The 23,656-nt window shown below is 34.4% G+C and overlaps 3 protein-coding genes across 4 annotated transcripts; 2 read left to right on the forward strand and 1 right to left on the reverse strand.

The window, feature by feature from the left end:
• Positions 1–454: 454 nt before the first annotated feature.
• LOC121937615 (L-rhamnose-binding lectin SML-like) lies at positions 455–23,036 on the reverse strand. Of its 2 annotated transcripts, XM_088081666.1 has the most exons (10): positions 5,883–6,024; positions 5,656–5,777; positions 3,748–3,774; positions 3,558–3,620; positions 3,099–3,234; positions 2,899–3,008; positions 2,372–2,416; positions 2,151–2,283; positions 885–988; positions 455–545 (listed from the first exon to the last, which is right to left on the reverse strand). In XM_088081666.1, exons 2-10 carry the CDS (start codon positions 5,684–5,686, stop codon positions 535–537), a joined length of 660 nt encoding a protein of 219 aa, XP_087937792.1. In that variant the 5' UTR covers positions 5,687–5,777; positions 5,883–6,024; the 3' UTR covers positions 455–534. The 2 variants fall into 2 exon arrangements, with proteins under 2 accessions (XP_087937792.1, XP_087937793.1); XM_088081667.1 differs by lacking the exons at positions 5,656–5,777; positions 5,883–6,024 and adding an exon at positions 22,818–23,036.
• LOC121937979 (galactose-specific lectin nattectin-like) lies at positions 10,651–14,354 on the forward strand. Its single transcript, XM_088081462.1, has 5 exons — positions 10,651–10,805; positions 12,185–12,276; positions 12,369–12,503; positions 13,315–13,429; positions 13,525–14,354. The coding sequence occupies exons 1-5, from the start codon at positions 10,685–10,687 to the stop codon at positions 13,584–13,586; spliced, it is 525 nt and encodes a 174-aa protein (XP_087937588.1). The 5' UTR covers positions 10,651–10,684; the 3' UTR covers positions 13,587–14,354.
• LOC121947272 (galactose-specific lectin nattectin-like) lies at positions 18,325–21,985 on the forward strand. Its single transcript, XM_088081670.1, has 7 exons — positions 18,325–18,406; positions 18,599–18,658; positions 19,158–19,173; positions 19,352–19,446; positions 20,632–20,766; positions 20,877–20,985; positions 21,787–21,985. Exons 2-7 carry the CDS (start codon positions 18,599–18,601, stop codon positions 21,852–21,854), a joined length of 483 nt encoding a protein of 160 aa, XP_087937796.1. The 5' UTR covers positions 18,325–18,406; the 3' UTR covers positions 21,855–21,985.
• Positions 23,037–23,656: the final 620 nt, after the last annotated feature.

Raw genomic sequence — 23,656 nt, forward strand, 5'->3', positions numbered from 1 at the left:
TGTAGTACTCGTTTATTGTATTAATGTTCATTGTAGTTGCAATCATAGTTGTATTCTTACACTTTTGCTTGTATTAAATGCTTCCTATCTGAAACTTCAACCAGTGTCTCCGTCCTTCAGACTTCATCACAGAAAACTCATACCATCAAATACTATACTATGACTTTTTATCCGACATACTGTATTTTAAAAAAATACTGTGGTATGACTTTATTACGTTTGACACGCCCAATAGCAACAACATTTTTTGGCATACTACTATGACTATAAACTGAGTTGATTTTTAATAATACTGAACTAAACTACATAAATCTACATTATTCTAATATGCAAGTTGATTTTAATGTCCTTGTTCAGCATTTTTAAAATTCGGCTGATTCAAAATGCATTAAATCAGTGAATATTTCCTTTTAAAAATTAAAATATGACACAAAAGCAATACAGCAAAACACAGTTAAATGAATGGATTAGTTTAATTGTGCTTAATACTTTAGATTGATGATTTAATATTGTGATATTACTGTGCTTTCAACATCATACAGGATCTGCAAAAGAACAGATAACATTAATATTATTAAAACTGGTAAATATTTATTTTGTTTATTTTGACATTTTGTCATTGGATACTAAAAATAGTTAAATAAAAATTTGGCCTTACTTAAACTGAATGCATTTTATTTAGGACTGAAATGTGAAATGTAGGACTGACTATATTTTTTTATTTTGTTGTACATTGTTTTTTTTTTTAGCAGTAATTTGTTGTTTATATAATGTGGAAATAGCTCTGTATCACAGTTTTGTTTTGTTTTTTTTCAACTACCTTCTCTTTTCCACATCAGGATCACAGATAAGCTTCAGGCAAACAGGACCTTTGCAGTACTCACACAGACAGATGTAAGACACCTCCAGGTACTTGTACGTGCCGGCACAGGGGTCTCCAAACACCGAGTTGCTCGCTCTGAGGATACAGCTGTTTTTCCCGTTACAGCTGTGGAAGCACAATGATGTGAGTGAGCTTAAATGTGCACTAAGCTTTAGAAAATCAGGGCAGCGGTGGAATAAAACTAAATACATTTACTCAAGTGCTATATTTGCTCAAATATACTTTTTGTACTTTACTCGGATATTTTCTTTTTGTGCAACTCAACACTGATTCTCAACTATTCATCAGAGGGAAAAATTGTACTTTTTACTCGCTACTTTCATCTGAAAGCTTTAGTGATTTTACAATTTTTTTTTCTACAAAACATATGAAGAGTTTTGAGTTGAGTTGTTTTTTTAATCGATTTATTATTATTATTATTATTATTATTATTACTATTATAATACATATTAACCTACCCACTAGTTTATACATGCACAGCTGGAACATTTTGCATTGAATACTTTTTAAACCCATATTACATTTTTGTTATTTTATAAACTGTCACATAAAATGTCAATAAAAACAGAATGCAATGATTTGCATTTTTCGAATTACGTTACGTAACTAGCACTGACCTGCCTGCACGTATTACTTACCAGGCAACTACTGTTACACTGTTACTATGTGGGAAATGTACTAAATTTGTGGGATTGTTACATTAAAAGCTGCAGATTTGTATTACATTTGTGGTTTGTTACATTTGCAGGTGTTACAGATCTGTCTCCTATTGACGTGTGTGGAGCAATACGAAGCTCAAAATCCGACAACAGAGACCTCGACACTGAAGTCGCATATCAAGCAAATAAAATAAAAATAATTTCTCTTTTAAAACTTCAAAAATTAGTTAACAGGCTCCTGTTCGAATCCTTTTTGAATGTGTTGCAAGCATCAAATTCTTCTTTGTACTTTCGTATTCGATTCAACTTAACATCTGTCAAAAAGATTCACAAATAAATACATTCTGTTTTTTTTGTGTTTATATAGCATCACAACTTTTGGGGGGAATTGAGGTTGTATTTTTTAAGTGTGGTATTTATACTTTTACTCAAGTAAAGAATCTGAATATTTCTCCACCACATCTTCGGTGTCATTCGCATCATAAATCTGTGCAGGTGTTTTTGGGATGCAGGTGTTTTTGGGATGCAGGTGTTTTTGGGATGCAGGTGTTTTTGATTTCCACAATCCACGACCCAGAGTTCGAATCAACAAAGATCGGGCGGCGTACCTTTCAGCCACCGCGTTGGAGGTACTCGCGCAGTTGACGTTTTTGAGCTGAGAGGCAGATCGCTGGTAAGAGCATGTTGTTTGGTCCTGGCGTCCATAATGAGCTCCGTACACAAATATGACCTGACCGACATCTGAGGAGACCAGGAGGACAGCACGAGCAGACTCAATATTGATCTCAGTGTAGAAATGCAATGAAAATATAATATGAAGTAATCTTACCACATTGTAGGTGTGCCAAAGAGTGCTCACATACAACAAGGTGGACTGCCAAAATAACATAAATCAGATTAGACAGCATCACACTGTTAACCCTGAAGGACTGTTTGGTGCATTTTACACACTTTTCATTCTTCTTTTTTTTTTATTGTTTTTTAAAAACATAATTTTAGCTGTGTACATACATATCGAACACATTTTGGCAAGATTGTGTATTTTTGTTGTGTTTTATTTCGTATTATTTCTGAGTGTCTCTCTGGGCTTTTTCCTTTTTCCCACCTGATGACATAATTTCTTTTATTTATTTCTTTTATTTCATTATTTATCTATTTTTAACATATTTGCCACACAGAGAAAATACATGCTAAGTACATGAAAATACATGAATAAAATACATTAAAAATGGATGAAAAAATACTCTGTTGAGCATGTGGTATATTGAAAATAATTCTCTTTTTTTCGATCTAAGAACATTGTGGCATCATGACGAAAACCTGACATTAAACTAATAACACAAAGGGATGACTGACCTGCAGGGAAGCAGGTGTAGTTGGTCTCCAGATATTTAAAGATGCCAAAGCAGGGATCAGAAGTCCGAAGGATCTTTGTGTTCAGTTCACACACTTTCTTTCCATCACATCTGCAGGAAACACAAAGAAAATAAAAGTACTGTAACATATATACTGTTGTACTTTTGGCTAATATTAGAGATTGCTTTCTGGCTTGTTACCTTTTCCGGAGGACGTCGACGGCGCCCTGCTGAGAGCACTTTGTGTTGGACAGCTGTTGTGGAGGTTTTCCTTCGCTGCAGGTCTCGGTGTCTGCGCGTCCGTACAGAGCCGCCTGCACACTGATCACCCCGCTGTCTGTCACACGCAGACACAAGAACTCATTATACAGACTTTTATCCTCTACAGACTCATCAGTACAGCAGGTTTCACATATATAATAATAATGATGATGATGATAATAATAATAATAGTAATAATAATAAAATAAAAAAATACAAAATAAATAAAAATAAAATAAGATCAGAGCATAGAATGCATCTGCACGTGGATAAAACTTTTTTTGCATTTCCTATTCATAGCCAGTTTTTTAAGGTTTTCAGGGTTAAAAAGTCCACAAGACCATCAGTTCAGTCAAATTCCTTCAGCCTAAATGTGAAAACTTCAATGCTGATTCTTACCACAGCTGAGATGTTGAACACTGAATGTGTCGTCACAGGTGATGACTCTCTCTGTGGAAACATCTAAAAAAAACAGATAAGCTGTGAAGTAAAGGCATATATGTAATATATGTGTGTGTGTGTGTGTGTGTGTGTGTGTGTGTGTGTGTGTGTGTAAACATTGTAGTCAGACATTCACTCAGATTTTTACCTGCTGTGAAAAATGTCGCTGCCAGCACTGAAAAAAAGACACATTTTATTTAATTTTTATTTATTTCAAACATGTATAAAAGGAAATAAAGAAATTTTGCACAAAAACAGACCGACAAAAAGCAAAGTAATAATTACAAACAATGAAACACATAAAGCAAAAGAAATGTCTAAATACAAAATGTCTCACTTCACATATTCGAAAAGGAGTGATGTAAAAACTGTCAAACTGTGTTTGTTTTATCTGTATGTAAATCCAACCAGCGTCCTGAGAGATACTTATTGGACAAGTCGAAGAATTCAAACAAAAATTATTCCATCCTCATCATGCAAAGACTGATTTATTGATAAATGAAGAAGTTAAAAGAGGAAATGGGTCGACTCGGTCCTGATGAAGGACTGAGGACAGGTGAGCAGGTGAGCAGGTGAGCGGGTGGACGGGTCATGTGACTGAGACTGGAGAAAAAAAGGTTACTGCAGGACAGAAGAGGGACGATGGAAAAGTGTGAGGACATCTGGTGGACAGGAAGAGAATGACAGTGAACAGGTTTGGAGAAGTCGAAACACTTTGCGTCAAACATTTCATATTCTTCACTCTGGTGAAGCTTTAAAGCACCAATTTATGATAAAATGTCTATTTATTTAACGGAAAACAGGCTGACAGCTGACAGTTCAGAATATTAATAATGAATGAATTAATAATCAATTAATAATGAAACAAGGCTTTCAGGCATTCTCCAGACATTTATTCTCCTGTCGAGCCAGTGTGTTTTTAACCTGATGTTGTTTGTTGGCTCATGGTTGCAGGTGGTTTTTATCGAGTTTATGCTGATGATGTTTCTGTTGTCAGCGAAACAATAACAATAAACAATCTTTTCCATGTCGGCATAGTTTCCTATTCCCTCATTTTCTGAGTCTTTTTTGGGAAGAAGTAACTTTTTTAAATGTGCATGTGGCAACTATACACATCAGGATACATTAACTAAATTTAATTTATTTATAAACCTCTATTTGCATAGATCATGTGTGTTTTAAATCATAAATAAATGAGAATAATAAAGTCAAAATGTTTCAAGAATTTTTAACTGCTTTAAAGTGTGCTGTGCATTACGTCATTGTTAGTAACGCCTTACTGTCAATAATAAAAATACATAAAATTAAATAATGTAATTATAAATATATTAAAAATAATAAAAATGTAACAAAAATAAGATTCATTAACATTTTAGGTCTATGTAAAAGCCCAACTAGGGACAATTAAAATAAATAAATAAATAAATAGCAAAAGCTTAAAACTCAGTACTGCAATACATCAATCTGATACTGCATTGTCCCTATCAAATATATAAAATTCAATTCAGTTTAATTCAATTCAACATCAGTTTTACTGAAGAAGATAAAGTGTGTTCATCTAATGTCAATCATTATTGTTGCAGCAAAATTTGGACTGAAAAAAACCAACTTATTTTATTATTCTAGTAGGCTGTAAAAAAAAATGTAAAAATTGCAAATTTGAATTTGCAGTGTTCTTAGTTTATATAAATATATGTCAATCCTTGCTGTCCATGTGTCAGTAAAATATTGCCCCTTCTCATACTGTGTTTAACAGTGACTCCAAAACTCTAAAATAATATAATAAAAGTGCAACAAGAAAATGAAAATTCATCTTATCAATCATATCATTGCATATTTAAAATCATTTTCTAAACAGTTTAAGCCCCTTTTTCCTTTTTTTTTTTTTCTACTAATTTTCAGGTAATTTTCTTGTACTTTTCTCTAATTTCTTGATCTTTTTGGGGGGGTCACTTCTACCATCATTTCTCATTGCCGTCTTCCATGTTTTTGACAGAAATCACGACAATTTTCTCAGTTTTCAAAGGATTAAAGAGATTAAACAACTCCTACTCACGCAGTGTGCAGCTGAGGCTGAAGCAGACCATGGTGTCGGTGGCAGTTTGTAGAGACGCTGATGGACATTGTGTATTTATAACGGAGGGTCAAGAGCTGCGTTTGTTTGACCTCCTGTTCCGTCTTTTACACATGAAATACAAACACACCTGAATGTATGATTTACTGGGTGCAGCAGACTGTGATAAAGATAAAGCAATAACTACCGGGGAATTCACATATTCTCACCGAGCTCACAGAAGGCGAGCTGAGTCACGGAGGACCTCTCCCTCTGTCCACACTCATTTATTCATTCTGACATTAAATGATTAATTGCTCGGTTTTATCTGTAAAAGGAGGCTCCTGCTCTGAAGTGAACGTCTGGTGTTTGTCTCACCCCTCCCGCCAACGCTCTACAGACTTCTGTTTTTCTTCACATAATTTCCTTTGCACTCATCTGCCTGTCTTTTCTTACTCATACATTTTCATGGCCTATATGTTCGTATGTTTTAAAACAATTTTATGACTGTTTTTTACATCAAAATTACAAGAACTCATTTTACTCCACAGCTGCTGCTCTTCCGCTGCCTCCATCAGCTGCTGTGTTCGGTAAAGAGGAGCAAATATTCAAATACAGAGTACTCTTTAACTTATTCTGATTTTTTGGGGGGTTAAAGTATGTTTTGTTGCTGCTCTCTTGTCCACAGAAGGACATCGCTTAGCTTCCGTGCCAGTAGGTTTAGTTTTGCTGCCTTCGGAAAGATCTCGGAAAGATCGAATTAGAGAAGTCACGAGCACACGTACGAGAGTTGTAATAATGACTGGGAAAATAGGAAATTTCATTTGCATGTTTCATGGCAGCAGAAATGTCTGAAAGCATGGAAACAGTGTCAGCAACTGACAGTAAAAAAATTATACATTTTTTGTAGCTATCTTTTACTTTTATTAGCTGCACATTTTAGTACATACTAACACTGAAAACAATGTTATTTTATAATACAAGTGGCCGACTTGACGTCATAAATGCAAAAACATGGCACGCAAAAGTCAATGTTTGGTCAATGGTAAGAAACTTTTTTGAACTAATTCACGTTTTGGTCCCGGTGTGAGTTTGTTGAGGACGTTTTAGTGTCTGGTGTTTGACGTTAGTCGCTGCTGCAGCTGTGAAGCTCGTGCTTATCGGGAACCGACCTTTCGCCTGCTAATCAGGATGTAATTTTACTAATTTTAATAATAATAATGATAAATAAAAATAATGATAATAATAATACATTTGACTCATGGAGCGCTTTGTTCACAACACTCAAAGGCGCTGAACAGAAACAAAAACAAAGTCAATTCAAGTCAGTAAAACATACAGAATAAGTAAAATCCATTTTGTAATATTGTTTCCTTTGACTACTTTTTTTTTTTTTGCAATATATAAAACATTTTTTTGGTAACTTGCTCATAATATTTTGTTCCATGAAGAAAACAAGTTGAAAACGGATGGTGATACGCACATCGCCTATAGGTGCAAAGCTTTTAAAAACTTGAGTGAAGGAAAAAGGGTAACGCCTGCACACTCACACACAAGTTTATAGTCAAAGTTATAGTCACAGGTCAGATTTGTGTGGGATGAAGTAAGTGTGCAGGCGAAAACAAACCAATTCTCTCAGGTTCTGGAGGTTTTATTTCTTGTGAAATCTGATGTCAATCCAGGTGTTCAAGGGTTAAAAAATATCAGCCTTACAAATGTTTTACGAGGAAGGAAATGCACTCGACATGTTAAATAGACACTATGAGTTCTGGTAAGTTACACTGAATGTCAAGATAACTTTTATTTGTTTAAAACTCCATAAAGAAGCTTTTATTTTTGCGGCTGACTTCCTTGAACGCTCACTGGCACCACAGGCGGTATGAGAGCAGCACAACTTATTAGACTTATTAATAAATTATAATTACTTTAGGTATTTACCTTCAAACAGACTAATCTTTTTACATACAACACTGACGTCATGCAGCTCAATGTGCAGCCTAAAAAATGACTTTATCACAAATAACTTCAGACTTTCATTCTGGGATATTTGTATTTATTCCATATCTCAAACACAGAGGAAGCTCAATGTGCTTTACATGCAGAGCAGAAATTCATCAAACACAATCAAATAATGAATGAAATCAAACAATAAAAAATTAACAGTAATACTAAATAATTGCATTATTAGGAGATGAAACAAAAATAATAAAGGAAATGGGGGAAAAAAAAAAAAGGAAGGAAAAACAAATCAAATGCAATAAAAATAACATCCCACACTTGATTGATTCATTATGAATATTACGGAGCGGCAGAGAGGTTTGAGAAAGAAATTATAATAAAGGGAATAAAATACTGGGCAAGAAAAAAAAAATCCTTGAAAAGTCATGGAAAAGTTTTAAAAATTGTGTGGGAACTCTGTAAAATGACTTTATGAAGGTGAAACACTGCTGCTGGCCTGTTTACTCATGATGATCGTCGTCACACTTCATCCAGGATGTTTGAGGTTAAACAGAATCATCTTAATTAAACAGCCATCAGAGCTGCTCCATCAAACACTGTGTTTTTATGTTAACGAGCAGCGGCGATGTATCAAATACGCTCCATGTATCGTGGCTCTCCAATTCATTATTATCTATTAAATATTATTGATTTTTGCACATTTAAATCTTTAAATCTTTGCACTTTTAACCCTTCAACAGTCGCACTAAGAAATGCCTTTGCAAAAAGAACATTTTCCTTCTTTAATGTATTATAAAAAGTGCAAAAGTCAATGTAATATATTAGAAATCTGAAAAATAAAAGTAACTTCATACAATAAACATAACATATAAATATAAACAAAGGTACATACACAAAATTATCTAGTGAAAAAACCTGTATAAAATATATGATTAAACAAACAAACAAATTGTCAGTGTTGGGAAAGAAATATCTGAAAAGTATATTCATAAAATAAACAAAAAATAAAGAAAAATTAAATACAAATAATAACTCTAGTAACAAAATCTGTTAAAAATGAATGGTAGAAAAAATCAAAAATAGAATTGAATAGAATCATAGTATAATCAAAATACAGCAGACTGATAGCCAAAAAGAAAAAAAGGTCAACCGTGTGGGTAAGATTCCCGTTTAAGGGTTAAACGTTATTTTTACTGATGGCACATTTCTATTTCTATTTTGTTTTTACTTACAATGTTTTTACTGATTGGTGTTAGATTCGTATTTGATCTTTCTTTTATTTTATGTTTTATGTTTTGACTGGCTCATGGTATTCTTTAAATCTTGCTTTTACTTGTCTTGTTTAATTTTTTTTTGTGTCGAGCACTGCTGTCACTGTATCACGTTAATCCCTGTCCCTGTACCTTACACATATACGACTATATCCTGATCTAACTGAAATAAAGAAGAGATAACGTGAACACAAGTCATCACGGAGATTTTGCCTTTAAAAACAGAAAGCTGTCGATATTACGCAGCTGACAGCTAAGAGGCACATATGTAATGTATACATTGCATAACATTGTTTAAATTCTACATGATCAATGCAAATAATGATCCAATACAACACTCAAACATCTTTTGATCAGAGAGAGAGATGTGACGGTTAGTCAAAACACACAGAAGAGGTATAGAGGAGGTATATAAAGTGTAGGTTTCCCTCTGAGACGCACCTGCTACCTGCTGCTGCTGCAAGAGCAACCTCACCTGCCCATCATCACCCAGGTGAGTCCCTCATCACCGCCTCTCATCACCGCCTCTCATCACCGCCTCTCATCACCGCAACAGCTGCTTCTGACTCAGATTTCTTCATATACAGAAGAAAATACGAACCTGTTTTTCTGTTTAAAGTGCAAACTTTTACTTTTTTCATCTTCCTATTCCGTCACGTAACATTGCTGTAATAATAACAACTTTATTTATATAGCATCTTTGTTTACAAAGTGCTTTGACAGACAAAACAAAGGCAGGAACTCAAACAGAGAAACGTGTGGGAGCGTTAAAAAGGCCAGAACAAAATACATTTACAAACGTCGACAAGTTTTTAGAAAATTAGAAAAAAATGTAGAAAAATAAATGCAATAAAAGACATAAAAATAATAATAATGGTAGTCTTACAAGCCGACAATATGTCGAATGGTCAGTTAAGGTGCCTGCTGTGAAGCAAAACAAACAAACAAACAAACATCAAAATGCACAGAATGAAGCTGTCAGAGCATCAAAACTGAAGCAGGAGATTTAAAATCCACCTTAAAAAAAAAACAAACTGCTCTTACTCTCACTTTTTTTCACTATAGCTCAAAATGCAGGAAAACGTCTGCTGCTCGCAGACATGTTTTTGAGGGAATCAAACAGACATTTGGCTCATTGAGCCTCCAAATGAAGTCAGTAAAAACCCAAAACTGACGCGAGAACATTTCTGGAAAACGTCAGACACGAGCAGTTTCTGACTCGCTCGCTCAGGCTCAGATTTGGTGAGAAAAGGAGCCTGAGAGGTCTAATCCCTGTTAAATGAACCGCCTGCTGTCTGCCCCTGTCTTAATTACCATGGCAACAGCAACTCGTGCACTTTTGTGTGCATGCGTGCATTTGGATTTACAGTTACAGTTAGCAGAAGCTCCATTTTAAAGCACATGTAAACATTTTGTATCAGTCATAAACCTTCATAGACTTCACTACCAATAATACCAACCTGCTGCTACTTTTGGGATTACGAATATGTAACGTACTGTAAATACACGCAGTATGATACACACGCTGCACTGGTGACAGCAGTGCGGTAAATGTGTACATGTACTTCGAGCTTGACGATGGTAGCAGGTCAAAATTACTTGCTTAATATTCTAGATTTACTTTTTCAATTTAAGTTCAAATTCACATATACATATATACATATGTATATATACATATGTATATATATATATATATATATATATATATATATATATATATATATATATACACACATACATACATACATATGTGTATACCTGTGGTGCATTATACTGAATTAATATACTGCGTTTTTATACAGATGGCATCAAATCTTTTTTTCGTCGCGGTCTTCTGTTTGACCAGCGGACTGTGGGTCGGAGCAAATGTAAGTAAAATATACATTTATTTAAGATATCAGACATCTCCGAGGCCATCGTCATGTTTTTAGCATATTTTGTCTTATTTTAGTGGTACCTTAGTGGATAATACATAATGAAATACACATAAAGCTCAAGCTGAGTTCAGTGCTGATAATATTTTCTTTCTGTTCACAGGAGATCTGTGAAGGTTTGTATTTCTGATTTATAATATTCAGACTTTCATTGTCTTCAGACACTTTTTCACTGAAACGAAGCTCACAGGTTCTGTCTTAAAACAAAATTAATTCGCCCAAATAAACACCGAAACTGAGTTTACTGTCTGTAACCACTGGTCCTGTTCATAGTGGCCATTAACCCTTTGAAACCTGAGCAAACTGGCTTAATGTCTTTCAAAAACATGTAAAGAGGGCAACGAGCAACAAGAGAAAAAATGACACCAAAGTGGAAAAAATAAGTAAAGAGTAAAATAACCTTAAAATTACTATAAATTAAAATAAATACATGAGGAAATGACCTGGAAAAATTGATTAATGTATTATAATTAGTCTATAACATAATTTTAAATATGTAATAATGATAATTTGTTATAAATATAGTTGGTTTTTTTTTTTGTTGTTTTTTTTTTTGCCCTTGAACATTCCCGCCCAGCTTTTGTAAAAATAATTTTCTGAATCTACAAATTTCTTTGACTATTTGGAACATTTGTTAATTTCCATTTTACGTTTTTTCTTCTTTTTTCTTTTTAAAGAAAAGGGTTTAGAGTTTTGAATTAGGGATGAAAACAATAGATCAATCGATCATTAAATGGAAATCAACTGATTTTGATTTCTTTTGAAAAACACAAGAAAGATGCAATGAGCAAAGCAAGAAAAATAGATTTTTTTAGAGGTAATTTTTTTCTAGAGAACTATATTTAAACTATAATTATATATAATATATTTATAATCATATATATTTAAAAAATATTTTTTATATTTTATATATATATACATATATGTATATATATATATATATATATATATATATATATATATATATATATATATATATATATATAATATTATATTTTATTTTATTTTATATAGGTATGTATAGGTTTATTTTTTTATGGGATTATTATAATTTCTAGGCAGTTCAGGTCATCTCTGTTTTGGTTGTGTGTTTTTTTAAATATTCTTTTAATTTATTTATTTTTGCTAATTTTCAGGCTGAAACCAGTTCCTTGCTAATTACTGGATAATTTACTTTCAAGTTGCTTTTTTTTGCCTTCTTTGCATGTTTTTGAAGAAGTCAAGAGAATTTAATCAGCAGATGAAAAGTGATGGCACAGGTTTCAAAGGGTTAAAAAAAACCCTTCTTACTGCACTTTCTTAGCTTTCAGAGCTTCACCAGATAAAATCAACCTTTGTGTTATTCCTCCTCTAAATACTGTATTTTAGACACATGCAAGACCTGCCCTGATGGCTGGGTCCGTTTTAAAGACAGCTGTTACCAGTACCACCACACCGCCAAGGACTGGGCTGATGCAGAGGTACTTCACGGACATTTTCAGCTGTAACTGCAAAACTGCACAATGATTTTTTTTTTTTTCTCTCCTCACACTTTCCCTGACTTTCTCGTCAGCGCACCTGCATTCGCCTTCATGGCAATCTGGCATCAATCCACAGCAAAGAGGAACACGACTTCATCCAACACCTCATCCACAGAGCAACCGGCAAGGACGGACAAACTCACATTGGAGGCCATGACACCGCAAAGGCGAGTGATCAAAAAAACGTCAAACCTGGGCTTCGAAATTAACACAAACCCGCCTGTTAGGCTCTTCTGCAAAAGTTACAACAGTGTGAATTCACAGCTGTATACATCCCAAATACTTAAAATAATTAATTTAATTATTCAACAAAGCCTAAAAAATAGACTATTTAAAACAAAAAGCCAGACCCAAATGCCAAACTTTAGTTTTTTTTTTTTTTTGCATTTTATAGCTATATAACCTGATATGTAGTATTAATATTTCACTTTTTTCTCACACAATTAAGACTTTAATCTTATATTATGACTTTCTATCTTGTAAATTTACAATTTTAACCTCATAAAATCTGTTTTGTTTAACTAATATTAGAGTGTAATCTCATGATATTAGGACTTTTTATCTTACAAATTTAAATTTAAACATTTTTTTCTTGTATATTTACAAGTTTAATCCTGTAATAGTACAACTTTTGTAATAATAATAATAAACTTTTTTGTCTAGCACAAGAAATTTACAAAATATAAATAAAAATATACAAGAAAGCCCAACGTGCTTTACAACAACAAAGTTAAATGCACATGCTTCACATAAAAAAAATAAGACAAAGACGTAACAAAACCTGCACATAAAAATCAGAAATGATAAAAATGAGATGAATAAAAACAATTTTCTTTAACACGAGAGCAGGGTGGGACAAGATTACTCACATTGGGATAGGAAAGGATTTTTTTCTTTGACTCTATTTTTCTACATAATAGAATTATTTTTTAAAGTTTTTTTTATGGGATTGAATTGACCTTTCGGCGGTTCTTTCAGGAGGGTGCGTGGATGTGGTCTGATGGGACCCCCTTTGACTTCAAGGGTTTGTGGGGTCCAGGGCAGCCCGACAACGCTCACCACAGAGAACACTGCCTGGAGCTCAACTACCGACGTACGCAATTATTTTATATTAATACAAATAATTATGAATTAATCACTAATTCATAAATATATCTAAATGTTTTTTTAATACATTTTTAACTCTAGGTGCACCAAATGACAACCAATGCAAGATTGCGAAACCCTTTGTCTGTGGCATGCACCTGTGAAGATCCCCTCCGTGCACTGACACACGTGACGTGGTGATGTCACATCCTCACTAATGATGTCACTTCAACCAGGGTGTCAAGCCTCGATGACATCACTGCGAGAAGACGCGTCGACAGTCTGGATTTAGTTTTGATCGATTCAATAAACAGATAAATCCTGTTCAGCGATCTGTCTCTACCTCGTTATATTCAGTATTTTCACGTATAAATCTTTAAAAAAAATAATAAAAATCTCTGTTTAACCATCCCTGCATGTATAGTTTCTATCGGCATATACTTCTTTTTTTACGAAGAATTATCAGAACCTCAAACAAAAACCTCATTCGTGTCAATCCTCTCCAATCACACAGACCTCAAATTGCCAGTGGAATTACGACGCAGCAAAAACACGCAGCAAAAATTGGAAAACAACAGAAAAAAAACCCACAATAAAATAATCCCAGATAAAACAAAACTCGCGACAAGAACAGCAGAAAGTCAGAAGTCTGTGCCGTACTCTTTACAGCAGCAGCTTTATCAGTGAAGATGTTTCCAAAAACAAACACACAAACACGGAGAGGCTTTATAAAATATGATAGTTATAAATTAAATTACCAAACAGTTTACAATAATGGAATGCAATCAGGCAATTCATGAAAAAATTCATTCACATCAACTTCATGTGATGGTTTAATAAGTCGGTGTAAAAAGACATTCCAGATGTTTTCTATGTTGTTTAGACGAAGTCTGCTAATTCTCAGAATTCGTCTTGAATTTTGGACACCAGTTTTAAATCTGTGTGTAAATACATGTGGAGCGGGGATGCTGCCCCCTGGTGGTTGGCTGTTGGTGAGGAAGCTCAGCTCTAAAATAGACAACAACGGGTAATTAAAGTCCAGAGGGTAAGTTTAGATTTTGAGGGAGACGGTCAGTCTCATCACTTTCATATATTGTTTTTCGTAAAAAAAAAAATCACGACTTGCATTTCAGTGCAAATAGGAGTATAATGGGTTTTATCTCTTTTATATGGATTGTTTTGTTATTATACATGATACCTGAAATTGCAGTTAAGTCTTGCATCGCACTGTTTTGATTTTATTTTCAGCCACTGATTTTAAATTTTTCTTCTGCTGTATTTCATTTATTTATTTGCTTTTCTAAATTTTCCTGTGTGTTGTACTTTTTCTTTTGTGTTGTGTTTAAGTGCTATATAAATAAACCTTATAATGATCATTATTATTATGTTGCATTGACAGTAACCACAATCTGAATATTTCCTCACAGCTCAGGTAGCTCAGTCGCAAAATTGCCACGTCAAAGGTTTTAAATTCAGGCCCTCAGTAAATACTACTTCATCATAAATAGACACAGTATTTCAAAGCCAATTTTTAAGGTTTAATGATTTCTGATGTGGAAAGTTGTGTTGATGGACCCTTATTTAAATTTTTCTTGCTCCCCAAAGTACACGACCCCAACTCGCTGCACAACAGCGATAATATTATTTAAAATGTTACCTTTTTTTTTATATGAAAACAATCTCAAGTAAAACTAACCAATTATTTGATTGAAAATGCTTGGGAACACAGAAACTGAGTTTTGGTGGATGACATGCTGATACAAAGAGGATATAAAGAGTTGAGGCAGGCTGCAGAACGGGATGTGCTTGTTTATTTTTTGATTCAGCTGAAATCAGATCAGAACTGATGAGATCTTCCAGCAGCGAAGTCGTCGAGGCTCAACAACCTGGTAGAAGTGACATCATCAGCGGGGATGTGACAGCACGTAGCGGAGGTCTTCACAGGGGCCTCGCACTGATAAAAGACCTCTCCACATCACAGTTTATGTCATTGACGTAATCCTTTCCTGTAGACAAACAACAAAGTCAAACCAAGTTAAATTAAGGAAAACTTTCTTTATGCAACATTCTCAAAAACTTAAATATGACTATATAAAATACATTAATGCTGTAAGTTTACACCAAAAAAATACTCAAATATGCACATTGGAGGACACGCCCTCGGAAACTTAATTTTTCTAAAGAACGCTGCTCAGTACAAACGTGTGTGAGGTGGATTATTTCATCATTTAATGGAAGAAAACACAATAACTAAATGTTAGATGGTTTTCAAAGCAAAATATTTAAATGCTATGATTTCAGTGGGGTTTAATTTCTATCTGAATTTATTTGCTTTAAATTAATCTCTTTGAAAAGAAAATGTAATTTTTCACAAATCCAAATACAGAATTCAAACTTTGGAATTAAAAAAATAAATAGAGACCGGCTGCTCCATTTGAGAAAGAAAAATTCTCAAATCCCAGAAACATGCATTTCCCCGGTCTGTCGTATCTGATCTTACCTGAAACTAAAGCTCTTCTTAGAAGTATTTTTTGTTTTTGAAAAAAGCGTTTTCAAAAAAGGATTGACCTGAGCTCTGGACCACTTTTAGAGGCCAGCTGCTGTCGACTGATAACCGCTCTACACTGAGGAGACGTGATGATGTTCAAAGTCAAAACTATCGATTCAAAATAAAAATATTCAATGATTATCAAGGAAAAGAAATGTTTGTGCCTCCTGTCACTTTGCCCTGAGAACAGCGTGGGACAAAAAAAGCGTCAACTGCCTGTAGCGTGTGGTGTGCAAAGCTCTGTGTTATCAGCAGTAATTCTTTATTATTTAAAAATAAGAAATTTGAATTATATTTATTCAGCCTTTATTTTGACAGAGGTCTCTTTAATGAAAGAAAAAAAACGACTTTAAATGACTGCAGGTTAATTTCAGTTAATTTATATTGAGGGTCATTTTTTTATTATATTAATATGACAGAAATCATGTTTACTTAAATCTACTAAAAATTGTAAATAAGCTTTTAACCTTCTTTAAATTAGAGCAAATTGGTTTGATATCTTTTGAAAGGAAATGACCTAAAAAAGGGATTTTTTTAAAAAAGGGGGGTTGGAGATGACAAAAAAAGAATAAATATGATTACATTTTATTTAGAATAAAGTAACCCAAAAAGGCTTTGAAAATGTATAAAAAGTTATAACATGTATTTTAAAAAAAAATAAATGTTTCATGTTTTTGGTGTTTTATTTGATTTCACAGAGACAGACAGACTTTCCTTTTCACTCATCATGACCAGAGTAATTCAAGAACAAAAACATAAAAACATAAATAATAATAATCTAAAAATAAAAATAAAATAATAATAATAATAATTTGACTTTCATGTATACAGGACAAATTAAACCATTTCTTTAAAAAAAACAATTCTTCTTTTTCTTTTTTTCTTGTCCTTTTTGCCTATTTTTAGGTAATTTTTTGTACTGTTTTAATTTTTTTTTTAAACTAATTTCTGGCTATTTTGGGGACCATTTCTTGTTAAGCTGCTTATGGCCTTCCTCAACTAAACCAATTAGCTCAGGTTTGAAAGGGTTAAGTATGAATGTGGATTGTACTTCAGTAAAAACGATGATGAATACCAAGCCAAACACAAACTCTATAAAAATAAGTATAAAAATTAAAGAGTTTTTTTGTGCTGCAGCATCGGTGATCAGAGGTCAGGGGTCAGGGGTCAGGGGTCACGCCCAAAACATAAACATGAACCTCAACCAGAGTAAACACACAGTCATCATGAGGACGGGAGAGTCCGTGTTCTTTTGCCCATTTAATTAAAAACTGAATTCATGTGATGATGAAACAGTAATTAAAACACTGCTGCCGGCCTGTTGACTCCCGTCTCCCAATTTTCAACCACAATGTTTGAAATTAAACCGAATCATCTTAATTCAACACCCCTGAGAGATTTCTTCCGTTAGACAGTTTACTTTCCCAGGTCTGTTTCACGCCTTTCAGTCTAGAACATTTTCCTGCAGCAAAAGAGGGCAAGACATCCGTGTGTTCATGCCAAATGTGATTAAAATACAGACGATTTGTGTATACGGTGAAAAAGCCTGCAGGTTTATCCTCGTGTATACGGTGAAAAAGCCTGCAGGTTTATCCTCGTGTATACGGTGGAAAAGCTTGCAGGTTTATCCTCGTGTATACGGTGGAAAAGCTTGCAGGTTTATCCTCGTGTATACGGTGGAAAAGCTTGCAGGTTTATCCTCGTGTATACGGTGGAAAAGCTTGCAGGTTTATCCTCGTGTATACGGTGAAAAAGCCTGCAGGTTTATCCTCGTGTATACGGTGGAAAAGCTTGCAGGTTTATCCTCGTGTATACGGTGGAAAAGCCTGACTTTGAGAGGAACGTAAAGAAGAAGAAAACTTGCTGCTGAAATCGTTACTGAAACATTGCATTGGTTGCTTTGTACTATTCTCAGAACATTTTAAGAACCAAAAATTGCTTTTTTGATCTTTTTTATGATCTCAGAATTAGTCATTTTCAATCCTTCACTGTTTCAACTACAAAACTCAACAATACGCAAAACTGACTTCAAGCCCTCTTCATTTTTCAGTTTGCCTTCATTAGTTTTTATTTCTAAAATCAAAGACAAACTTGTTTTTAGTAATTTCTCTGTTTGTCTAAAAGAGGGACAAAAACATGATCAAGTTTGGTGTGAAGAAATTGGAGATTTTAATGTCAGGCCATATTGCCCCGCCCTACCATAATTTGTGACTTTCTTTGAAAAGTATTCTTATCTCGAGCCAAGGAATTACTCGTTATTAATTACAATAATTTAATTACAATAATTAAACAGTATCTCACGATCAGAGGACGACACGTCGCAGGTGTGGAGTCTAAACAGCCAGAGAGGGTATTTAAACTGTGAGTTTCCCTCTCAAAGACATCCTGCGATCTGCTACTGCTGCGAGAGCACCGCACCTGATCATCGTCGTCAAGGTAACACTCGCCGCCGCCACCGCCACCGCCCTTCATCAGCTGCTTTAGAACCACATCTACAGAAAAGACTTTTTTCTGTCTTTTTTCTTTTGTTTCTGTCAAATGTGCAAACTCTTTCATGATGTCTTCTTATATATATTGCTTTAAAATATTTTTAAAAATCATTTTTAAATCTTGCTTTAACCTCCACAGATGGCATCCAGTTCTCTTTTCATTGTGGTCCTCTGTCTTGGACTCTGCTATGGAACAAGTGTAAGTAATATGCACATTTATTTTGAGAGATTTTTTATGTGTTTTAATGCCCAAACTTTAACACCAGTCCTACAAGAGCTCTACCAGCCCAACATGTTCTCAGCACGAAAAAAAGTGAATGTTTTATTCATATTTTGCATTAAAATGAAGTCGACAAAACACATTTTGATCAATAAAAGTCAACATCCTGTCACTAATTTTTTTATAATTTTTTTATCTAAAGTTACACACCCATTTTGCTTCACACTAACACACTGCTGAACCTCTTCAAATGTTGTATGTTCTTTATTTTTATGCATTTTATACACTATATTTTTAGCTTTATTTTTATTGACGATGTCAGTGGGTTTTATTTTATTTATTTTATTTTTCATCTTCTGTTATGCATTCTGGGCATTTTAATTTTTTGCCTTATGACGATGATGGGCTGCATTTCTTGTATGAAAGGTGCGATACAACACATTTTATGTGATTTATTATCATGTCTTTATCTTCACAGGTGTTGCCGGAATCAGGTTGGTACTTCAGAGTTGTGGGGGTGAAATGCTGCAGCTGCACTCTGTGACCGCACTTCTGGTTATTGATAAGACAACCTTATTTTGTAACTTTTTTTTAACATTGCTCATTGGTCAGCAGCTTCTGTTTGTTGGGCTGTTTCTAAAGACTGCTAATCATCTACAATTTATTTTACAGGAAGCCACTGCAAAGTTTGCCTTGATGGTTGGACCACACTTGGAGACAAATGTTACCAGTTCTTCTTCAGTGAGAAGACCTGGGCTGAAGCACAGGTACGCTTAAAAACGTTTTTAAAACGAAGCACAGGTACGCTTAAAAACGTTTTTAAAACGAAGCACAGGTACGCTTAAAAACGTTTTTAAAACGAAGCACAGGTACGCTTAAAAACGTTTTTAAAACAAAGCACAGGTACGCTTAAAAACGTTTTTAAAACAAAGCACAGGTACGCTTAAAAACGTTTTTAAAACGAAGCACAGGTACGCTTAAAAACGTTTTTAAAACGAAGCACAGGTACGCTTAAAAACGGTTTTAAAACGAAGCACAGGTACGCTTAAAAACGTTTTTAAAACGAAGCACAGGTACGCTTTAAAACGTTTTTAAAACGAAGCGCGGGTACGTTTAAAAATGCTTTTAAACGTTTTTGTTTTTGTGGATTATCATTTAAACCAGCTGTTCTTTCAACAGTCAGTTAGCGGTAAAAATTGTCATATGTGCATTTTTACATGAGTGAGACGTTCAAACAGCTTCACGATTATCTGTTTTAAATACACGATTGCATCGTGGGCTGTCATTGTTTTATTTAACACAGTACATGACCATTATTATGAAAGCTGTGATGACAACATTTTTGCTTTTACATGAACAATGAGAACAGCTGCCTCACCCAGTGAAAGCCTTAATAACAGTAGCTACGGAAATAAATCGATGTAAGAAACTGCACCGTTCACAGTAGGTTTAAATTATTATTTCCGACTTCACACTCATCATTTTGTACCCTGCATGCTTATTAACCAATTACTGACCAATGAAGCAGCGGCCAGATAATAAAACTGAAATTTTCCAAAGTAAAATTTAAAATGAATAACTGATGAGAATGAAAGGGTGCCGGTTTGATATTAATTTAATACATTTGACTAACGCATTAGTAAATTAACTGTTTTAAATATTAAAGCCTTTTAAAATGATTATGGTTTATTATGTCATGTATTTAGTTAGCAGCCAGCCCGTCGTCATTTGTGCGTACGAGTGGTCTGAGTTCTCGATTTGTTCTCAGAGTACGAAAACATTTTGTAAGAAAATATCGATGAATCACAGATTTTTTTTTGTTTCTGAGTGACGCCCAAAGTCTCTGAGTTTCTTTAAACGTTCTCTCCTCATCCAGCTGACGTCTCTGTATTACTTTTTTTTATTATTTTAAATCACTCTTTATGTAATTTCTCGGTTTTCTCCTTCATCAGCGCCACTGCACCGCTATTGGTGGAAGTCTGACTTCCATCCACGGCAAAAAGGAGTACCAGGAGATCCGAGCGTTGATCAAGGATCTGACCAACACGCACAAGAAGACCTGGGTCGGAGGCTACGACGCCGCACAGGTGAGTCGACAGATTCATTCATGTACACGCTGTAACTTAATTTAAATAATAATAATTAAACAACAACAACAACAAATTTATAAATTTAAGTTTGACAAAAAAACTTTCAGGACGGTGTGTGGCTGTGGAGCGACAATACAGTGTTTGACTTCAAAGGCTGGGGCAATGGGGAGCCCAACGGGGGCGGGAGAGAGCACTGCATGGAGATCAACTTCAGAGGTAAAAACCGATCAGCTGACGACGTGGCGTGACCGCGGGCCGGGCGCTATGGCCTTGAAACAATATCGCAATATTTGTGTGCCATATCATGGTACAACGGTATATATCACGATATTCAAAATCTCCTTAAAAGCTTCATAAATACATACATATATCATTAACCCTTTGCAACCGGCTTGATTTCATTCAAAAACACAGGAAGAAGCAATGAAATGAAATTACCCAAAAATTAGCGAGAAATTAGTAAAAAGAAAAGTGCAAGACAATTACCTGAAATTTTAAAAAATAAATACATCTTTAAAAAAGACCTAAAAAGTGCTAACAAAAATATAATAATTTTGTGAAGTAATTTTAAATGTTAGAAATGTTATGAGGGCTAATGTCTCCAAAACTGTTTCAAATTTATAATTTATTGTTTGTTTTATATATATATATATATATATATATATATATATATATTTTTTTTTTTTTTCTCTTTTCTAGCTTTTGTTTTTTGTTCTAAAGACATTTCCACCAGCATTTTAAAATAATTTTCCAAGTTCAAGGTTTAATAAAACTGAAAGCAGCACAATGAAAGTGATGTCACCTCAGTTTTCAAAGGGTTAATGTATTTTGCTTTATTCATATTTTGGATTTTTATTTGCAGTTGTTTTCTTTCTTCTTGTTTTTTAATAAGTGCTTTCACTTGCGTCAGTGAGGCGTTTTAGAACCCAGTTTATGGAGTTAATATATAGAAAGTTTTACTTTTTGGAGAAGCTGATGTGAAAGTTTGTCTAACACGCTGCTGTTGTTTGTCTACAGGACAGGATTACGTCAACGACACACCCTGTCGTCTCAAGAGGTCATACATGTGTGCCACATACCTGTGATCCCCTGACACATCTGCCACCATGAGGTCACTTCTGACAGGAAGTCGAGCCTCGACGATTTCGCTGCTGGAAGATCGACTGACGGTTCTGATGCGATTTCAGTTCAATCAATAAATAAACACAATCTTTCAGTCTGTCTCTCCTCTTTATATCAACATGTCATCCACCAAAACTCACATTTTCATGCTAAAAAAAAGAAAAGGTTTTACTTTAGATTGGAATTCCTCATTAAGACAAACGAGATTATAATAAAATAATAAAAAAATCTCACACAACCTTCATCACACCAGAAGTACACACTTAACTCCACCTGATTGAGCCAAATATGGTTAAAAAATGACAAATTCCAAGATAAAAGCCCAGAATATTAATACAATGCACGTTTTTATGCTTTGATGACTGCGGGATCAAAAACTGCATACACATACACACACACACACACACACACACACACACACATATATGTATCCTGGGAGGCAGTAATGTGCCAGAGTTAAGAGAGACTATTTTAATAATATTTATTTATCTATTTAAATAAATTGATACAACTTTAAAAAATTTGTTCACACAGGCTTGTATATTTTGATTTGTTTATTTTTTGGCACTTTTTTTTTTGCTTTTGTACTATTTGCTTTTGGAGGAATCATTTGTTTAACAAAGTACGGGGACTTTATTTTACATTTGTTTGGTGTCGCTGTTGTTTCTTTGCGATTTGTAGCTTTATTTATCTTTTAATCTCGACTATAAACTGAAATTGAAGACACTGCAGTGTTTCTAAAGTAGGTACGGGTAGTTGGAAGAAAACTGGTGAATTAAAGTTCACGATTGAACCAACAAAGCAGATGAAATCAACACTTCTGTTAAACCAACCAACCAACCAACCAACCAACCAACCAACCAACCAACCAACCAACAAACAAACAAACAAACAAACAAACAAACAAACGTTTCGCAGCAGCTCACCTGAGAAGCCTCGTGCTGACCCTCTGATCCACAAAAGTTCATGACATGTTCGTAAAAGTGCAGTAAATCCAAATCCAGTGAAAGATTGAGTCCAAACACATTTTAACATCCATAGCGTCCTTTGTTTTCTTCCAAATGTCCTTATCGCTCCATCAGGCCGTTTCTCACGTGCGCTCACACTGTCAAAATGGCAGGTGCACTGTGACCCTTTGATTGACACCTCATGTGACCCAATAGCAGCCTGAATGTCCCGCCCACAGCTTTTTATAGCCAATAAGAGCCTTCTTTACAAAGAAGCTCCCGCCTCCCTGCACCTGCAGACATGCAGCCAATAAAGCAGGCGCGCCGATGACTGACGCTTCTTACAGCCAATCAAATACCTGAACACCTGAACGTGAGACGCAGCAGCTGTTTCCTTTTTTCTATTTTCTCAAAACGGACCTTTATTCATATGAACACATAAAACAGTCCAAAAAAGTGAAAAGTCTAAAGCCCAATGATGTCACTTTCATGACGTTATATGACAAAGATAAGCTGGTAAAACGTTAGTGTCCAGGCTGCCTTAAAAATTTAAGTTGACTGAAACTGAGAAGAAATGGAAATATTTCTATTAAAAGTTTCAAGAGAGAAAAGCCCCACATTATTTATTTATCAATTTATTTATTTAATTTTATCTTCACTTTATCATTTGGCGATTAAATTTTTTTTCTTTTCTTTTTTCCATTTATAATTTCATCTTTTCCATTGTCCAATTTGTCTTTTCTTATTTCCATTATTACCATTTTCAAATCTCGTCTTAAGATTTCAGTTTGAGAAATTGCCATTATGTTTCACTTTTT

The sequence above is a fragment of the Plectropomus leopardus genome, chromosome 9 (assembly GCF_026936395.1).
Source record: "Plectropomus leopardus strain MGB_pleo_1.0 chromosome 9, ASM2693639v1, whole genome shotgun sequence".
Classification (NCBI taxonomy): Eukaryota; Metazoa; Chordata; class Actinopteri; order Perciformes; family Serranidae; genus Plectropomus; species Plectropomus leopardus.

Excerpts from the sequence above, each read along its gene's own strand:
- LOC121937979 (XM_088081462.1), top strand. The coding sequence starts at position 10,685 with ATGGCATCAAATCTTTTTTTCGTCGCGGTCTTCTGTTTGACCAGCGGA. Across the intron at positions 10,806-12,184 it reads ATCTCCGAGGCCATCGTCAT|ACACATGCAAGACCTGCCCT; the intron begins GTTTTTAGCATA and ends ACTGTATTTTAG. Across the intron at positions 12,504-13,314 it reads GAGGCCATGACACCGCAAAG|GAGGGTGCGTGGATGTGGTC; the intron begins GCGAGTGATCAA and ends CGGTTCTTTCAG.
- LOC121947272 (XM_088081670.1), top strand. The coding sequence starts at position 18,599 with ATGGCATCCAGTTCTCTTTTCATTGTGGTCCTCTGTCTTGGACTCTGC. Across the intron at positions 19,447-20,631 it reads AGACCTGGGCTGAAGCACAG|CGCCACTGCACCGCTATTGG; the intron begins GTACGCTTAAAA and ends CTCCTTCATCAG. Across the intron at positions 20,767-20,876 it reads GAGGCTACGACGCCGCACAG|GACGGTGTGTGGCTGTGGAG; the intron begins GTGAGTCGACAG and ends AAAAACTTTCAG.
- LOC121937615 (XM_088081667.1), bottom strand. The coding sequence starts at position 22,926 with ATGTTAAAATGTGTTTGGACTCAATCTTTCACTGGATTTGGATTTACT. Across the intron at positions 3,009-3,098 it reads GTCGACGTCCTCCGGAAAAG|ATGTGATGGAAAGAAAGTGT; the intron begins GTAACAAGCCAG and ends TGTTTCCTGCAG. Across the intron at positions 2,417-2,898 it reads CTACACCTGCTTCCCTGCAG|TCCACCTTGTTGTATGTGAG; the intron begins GTCAGTCATCCC and ends TTATTTTGGCAG.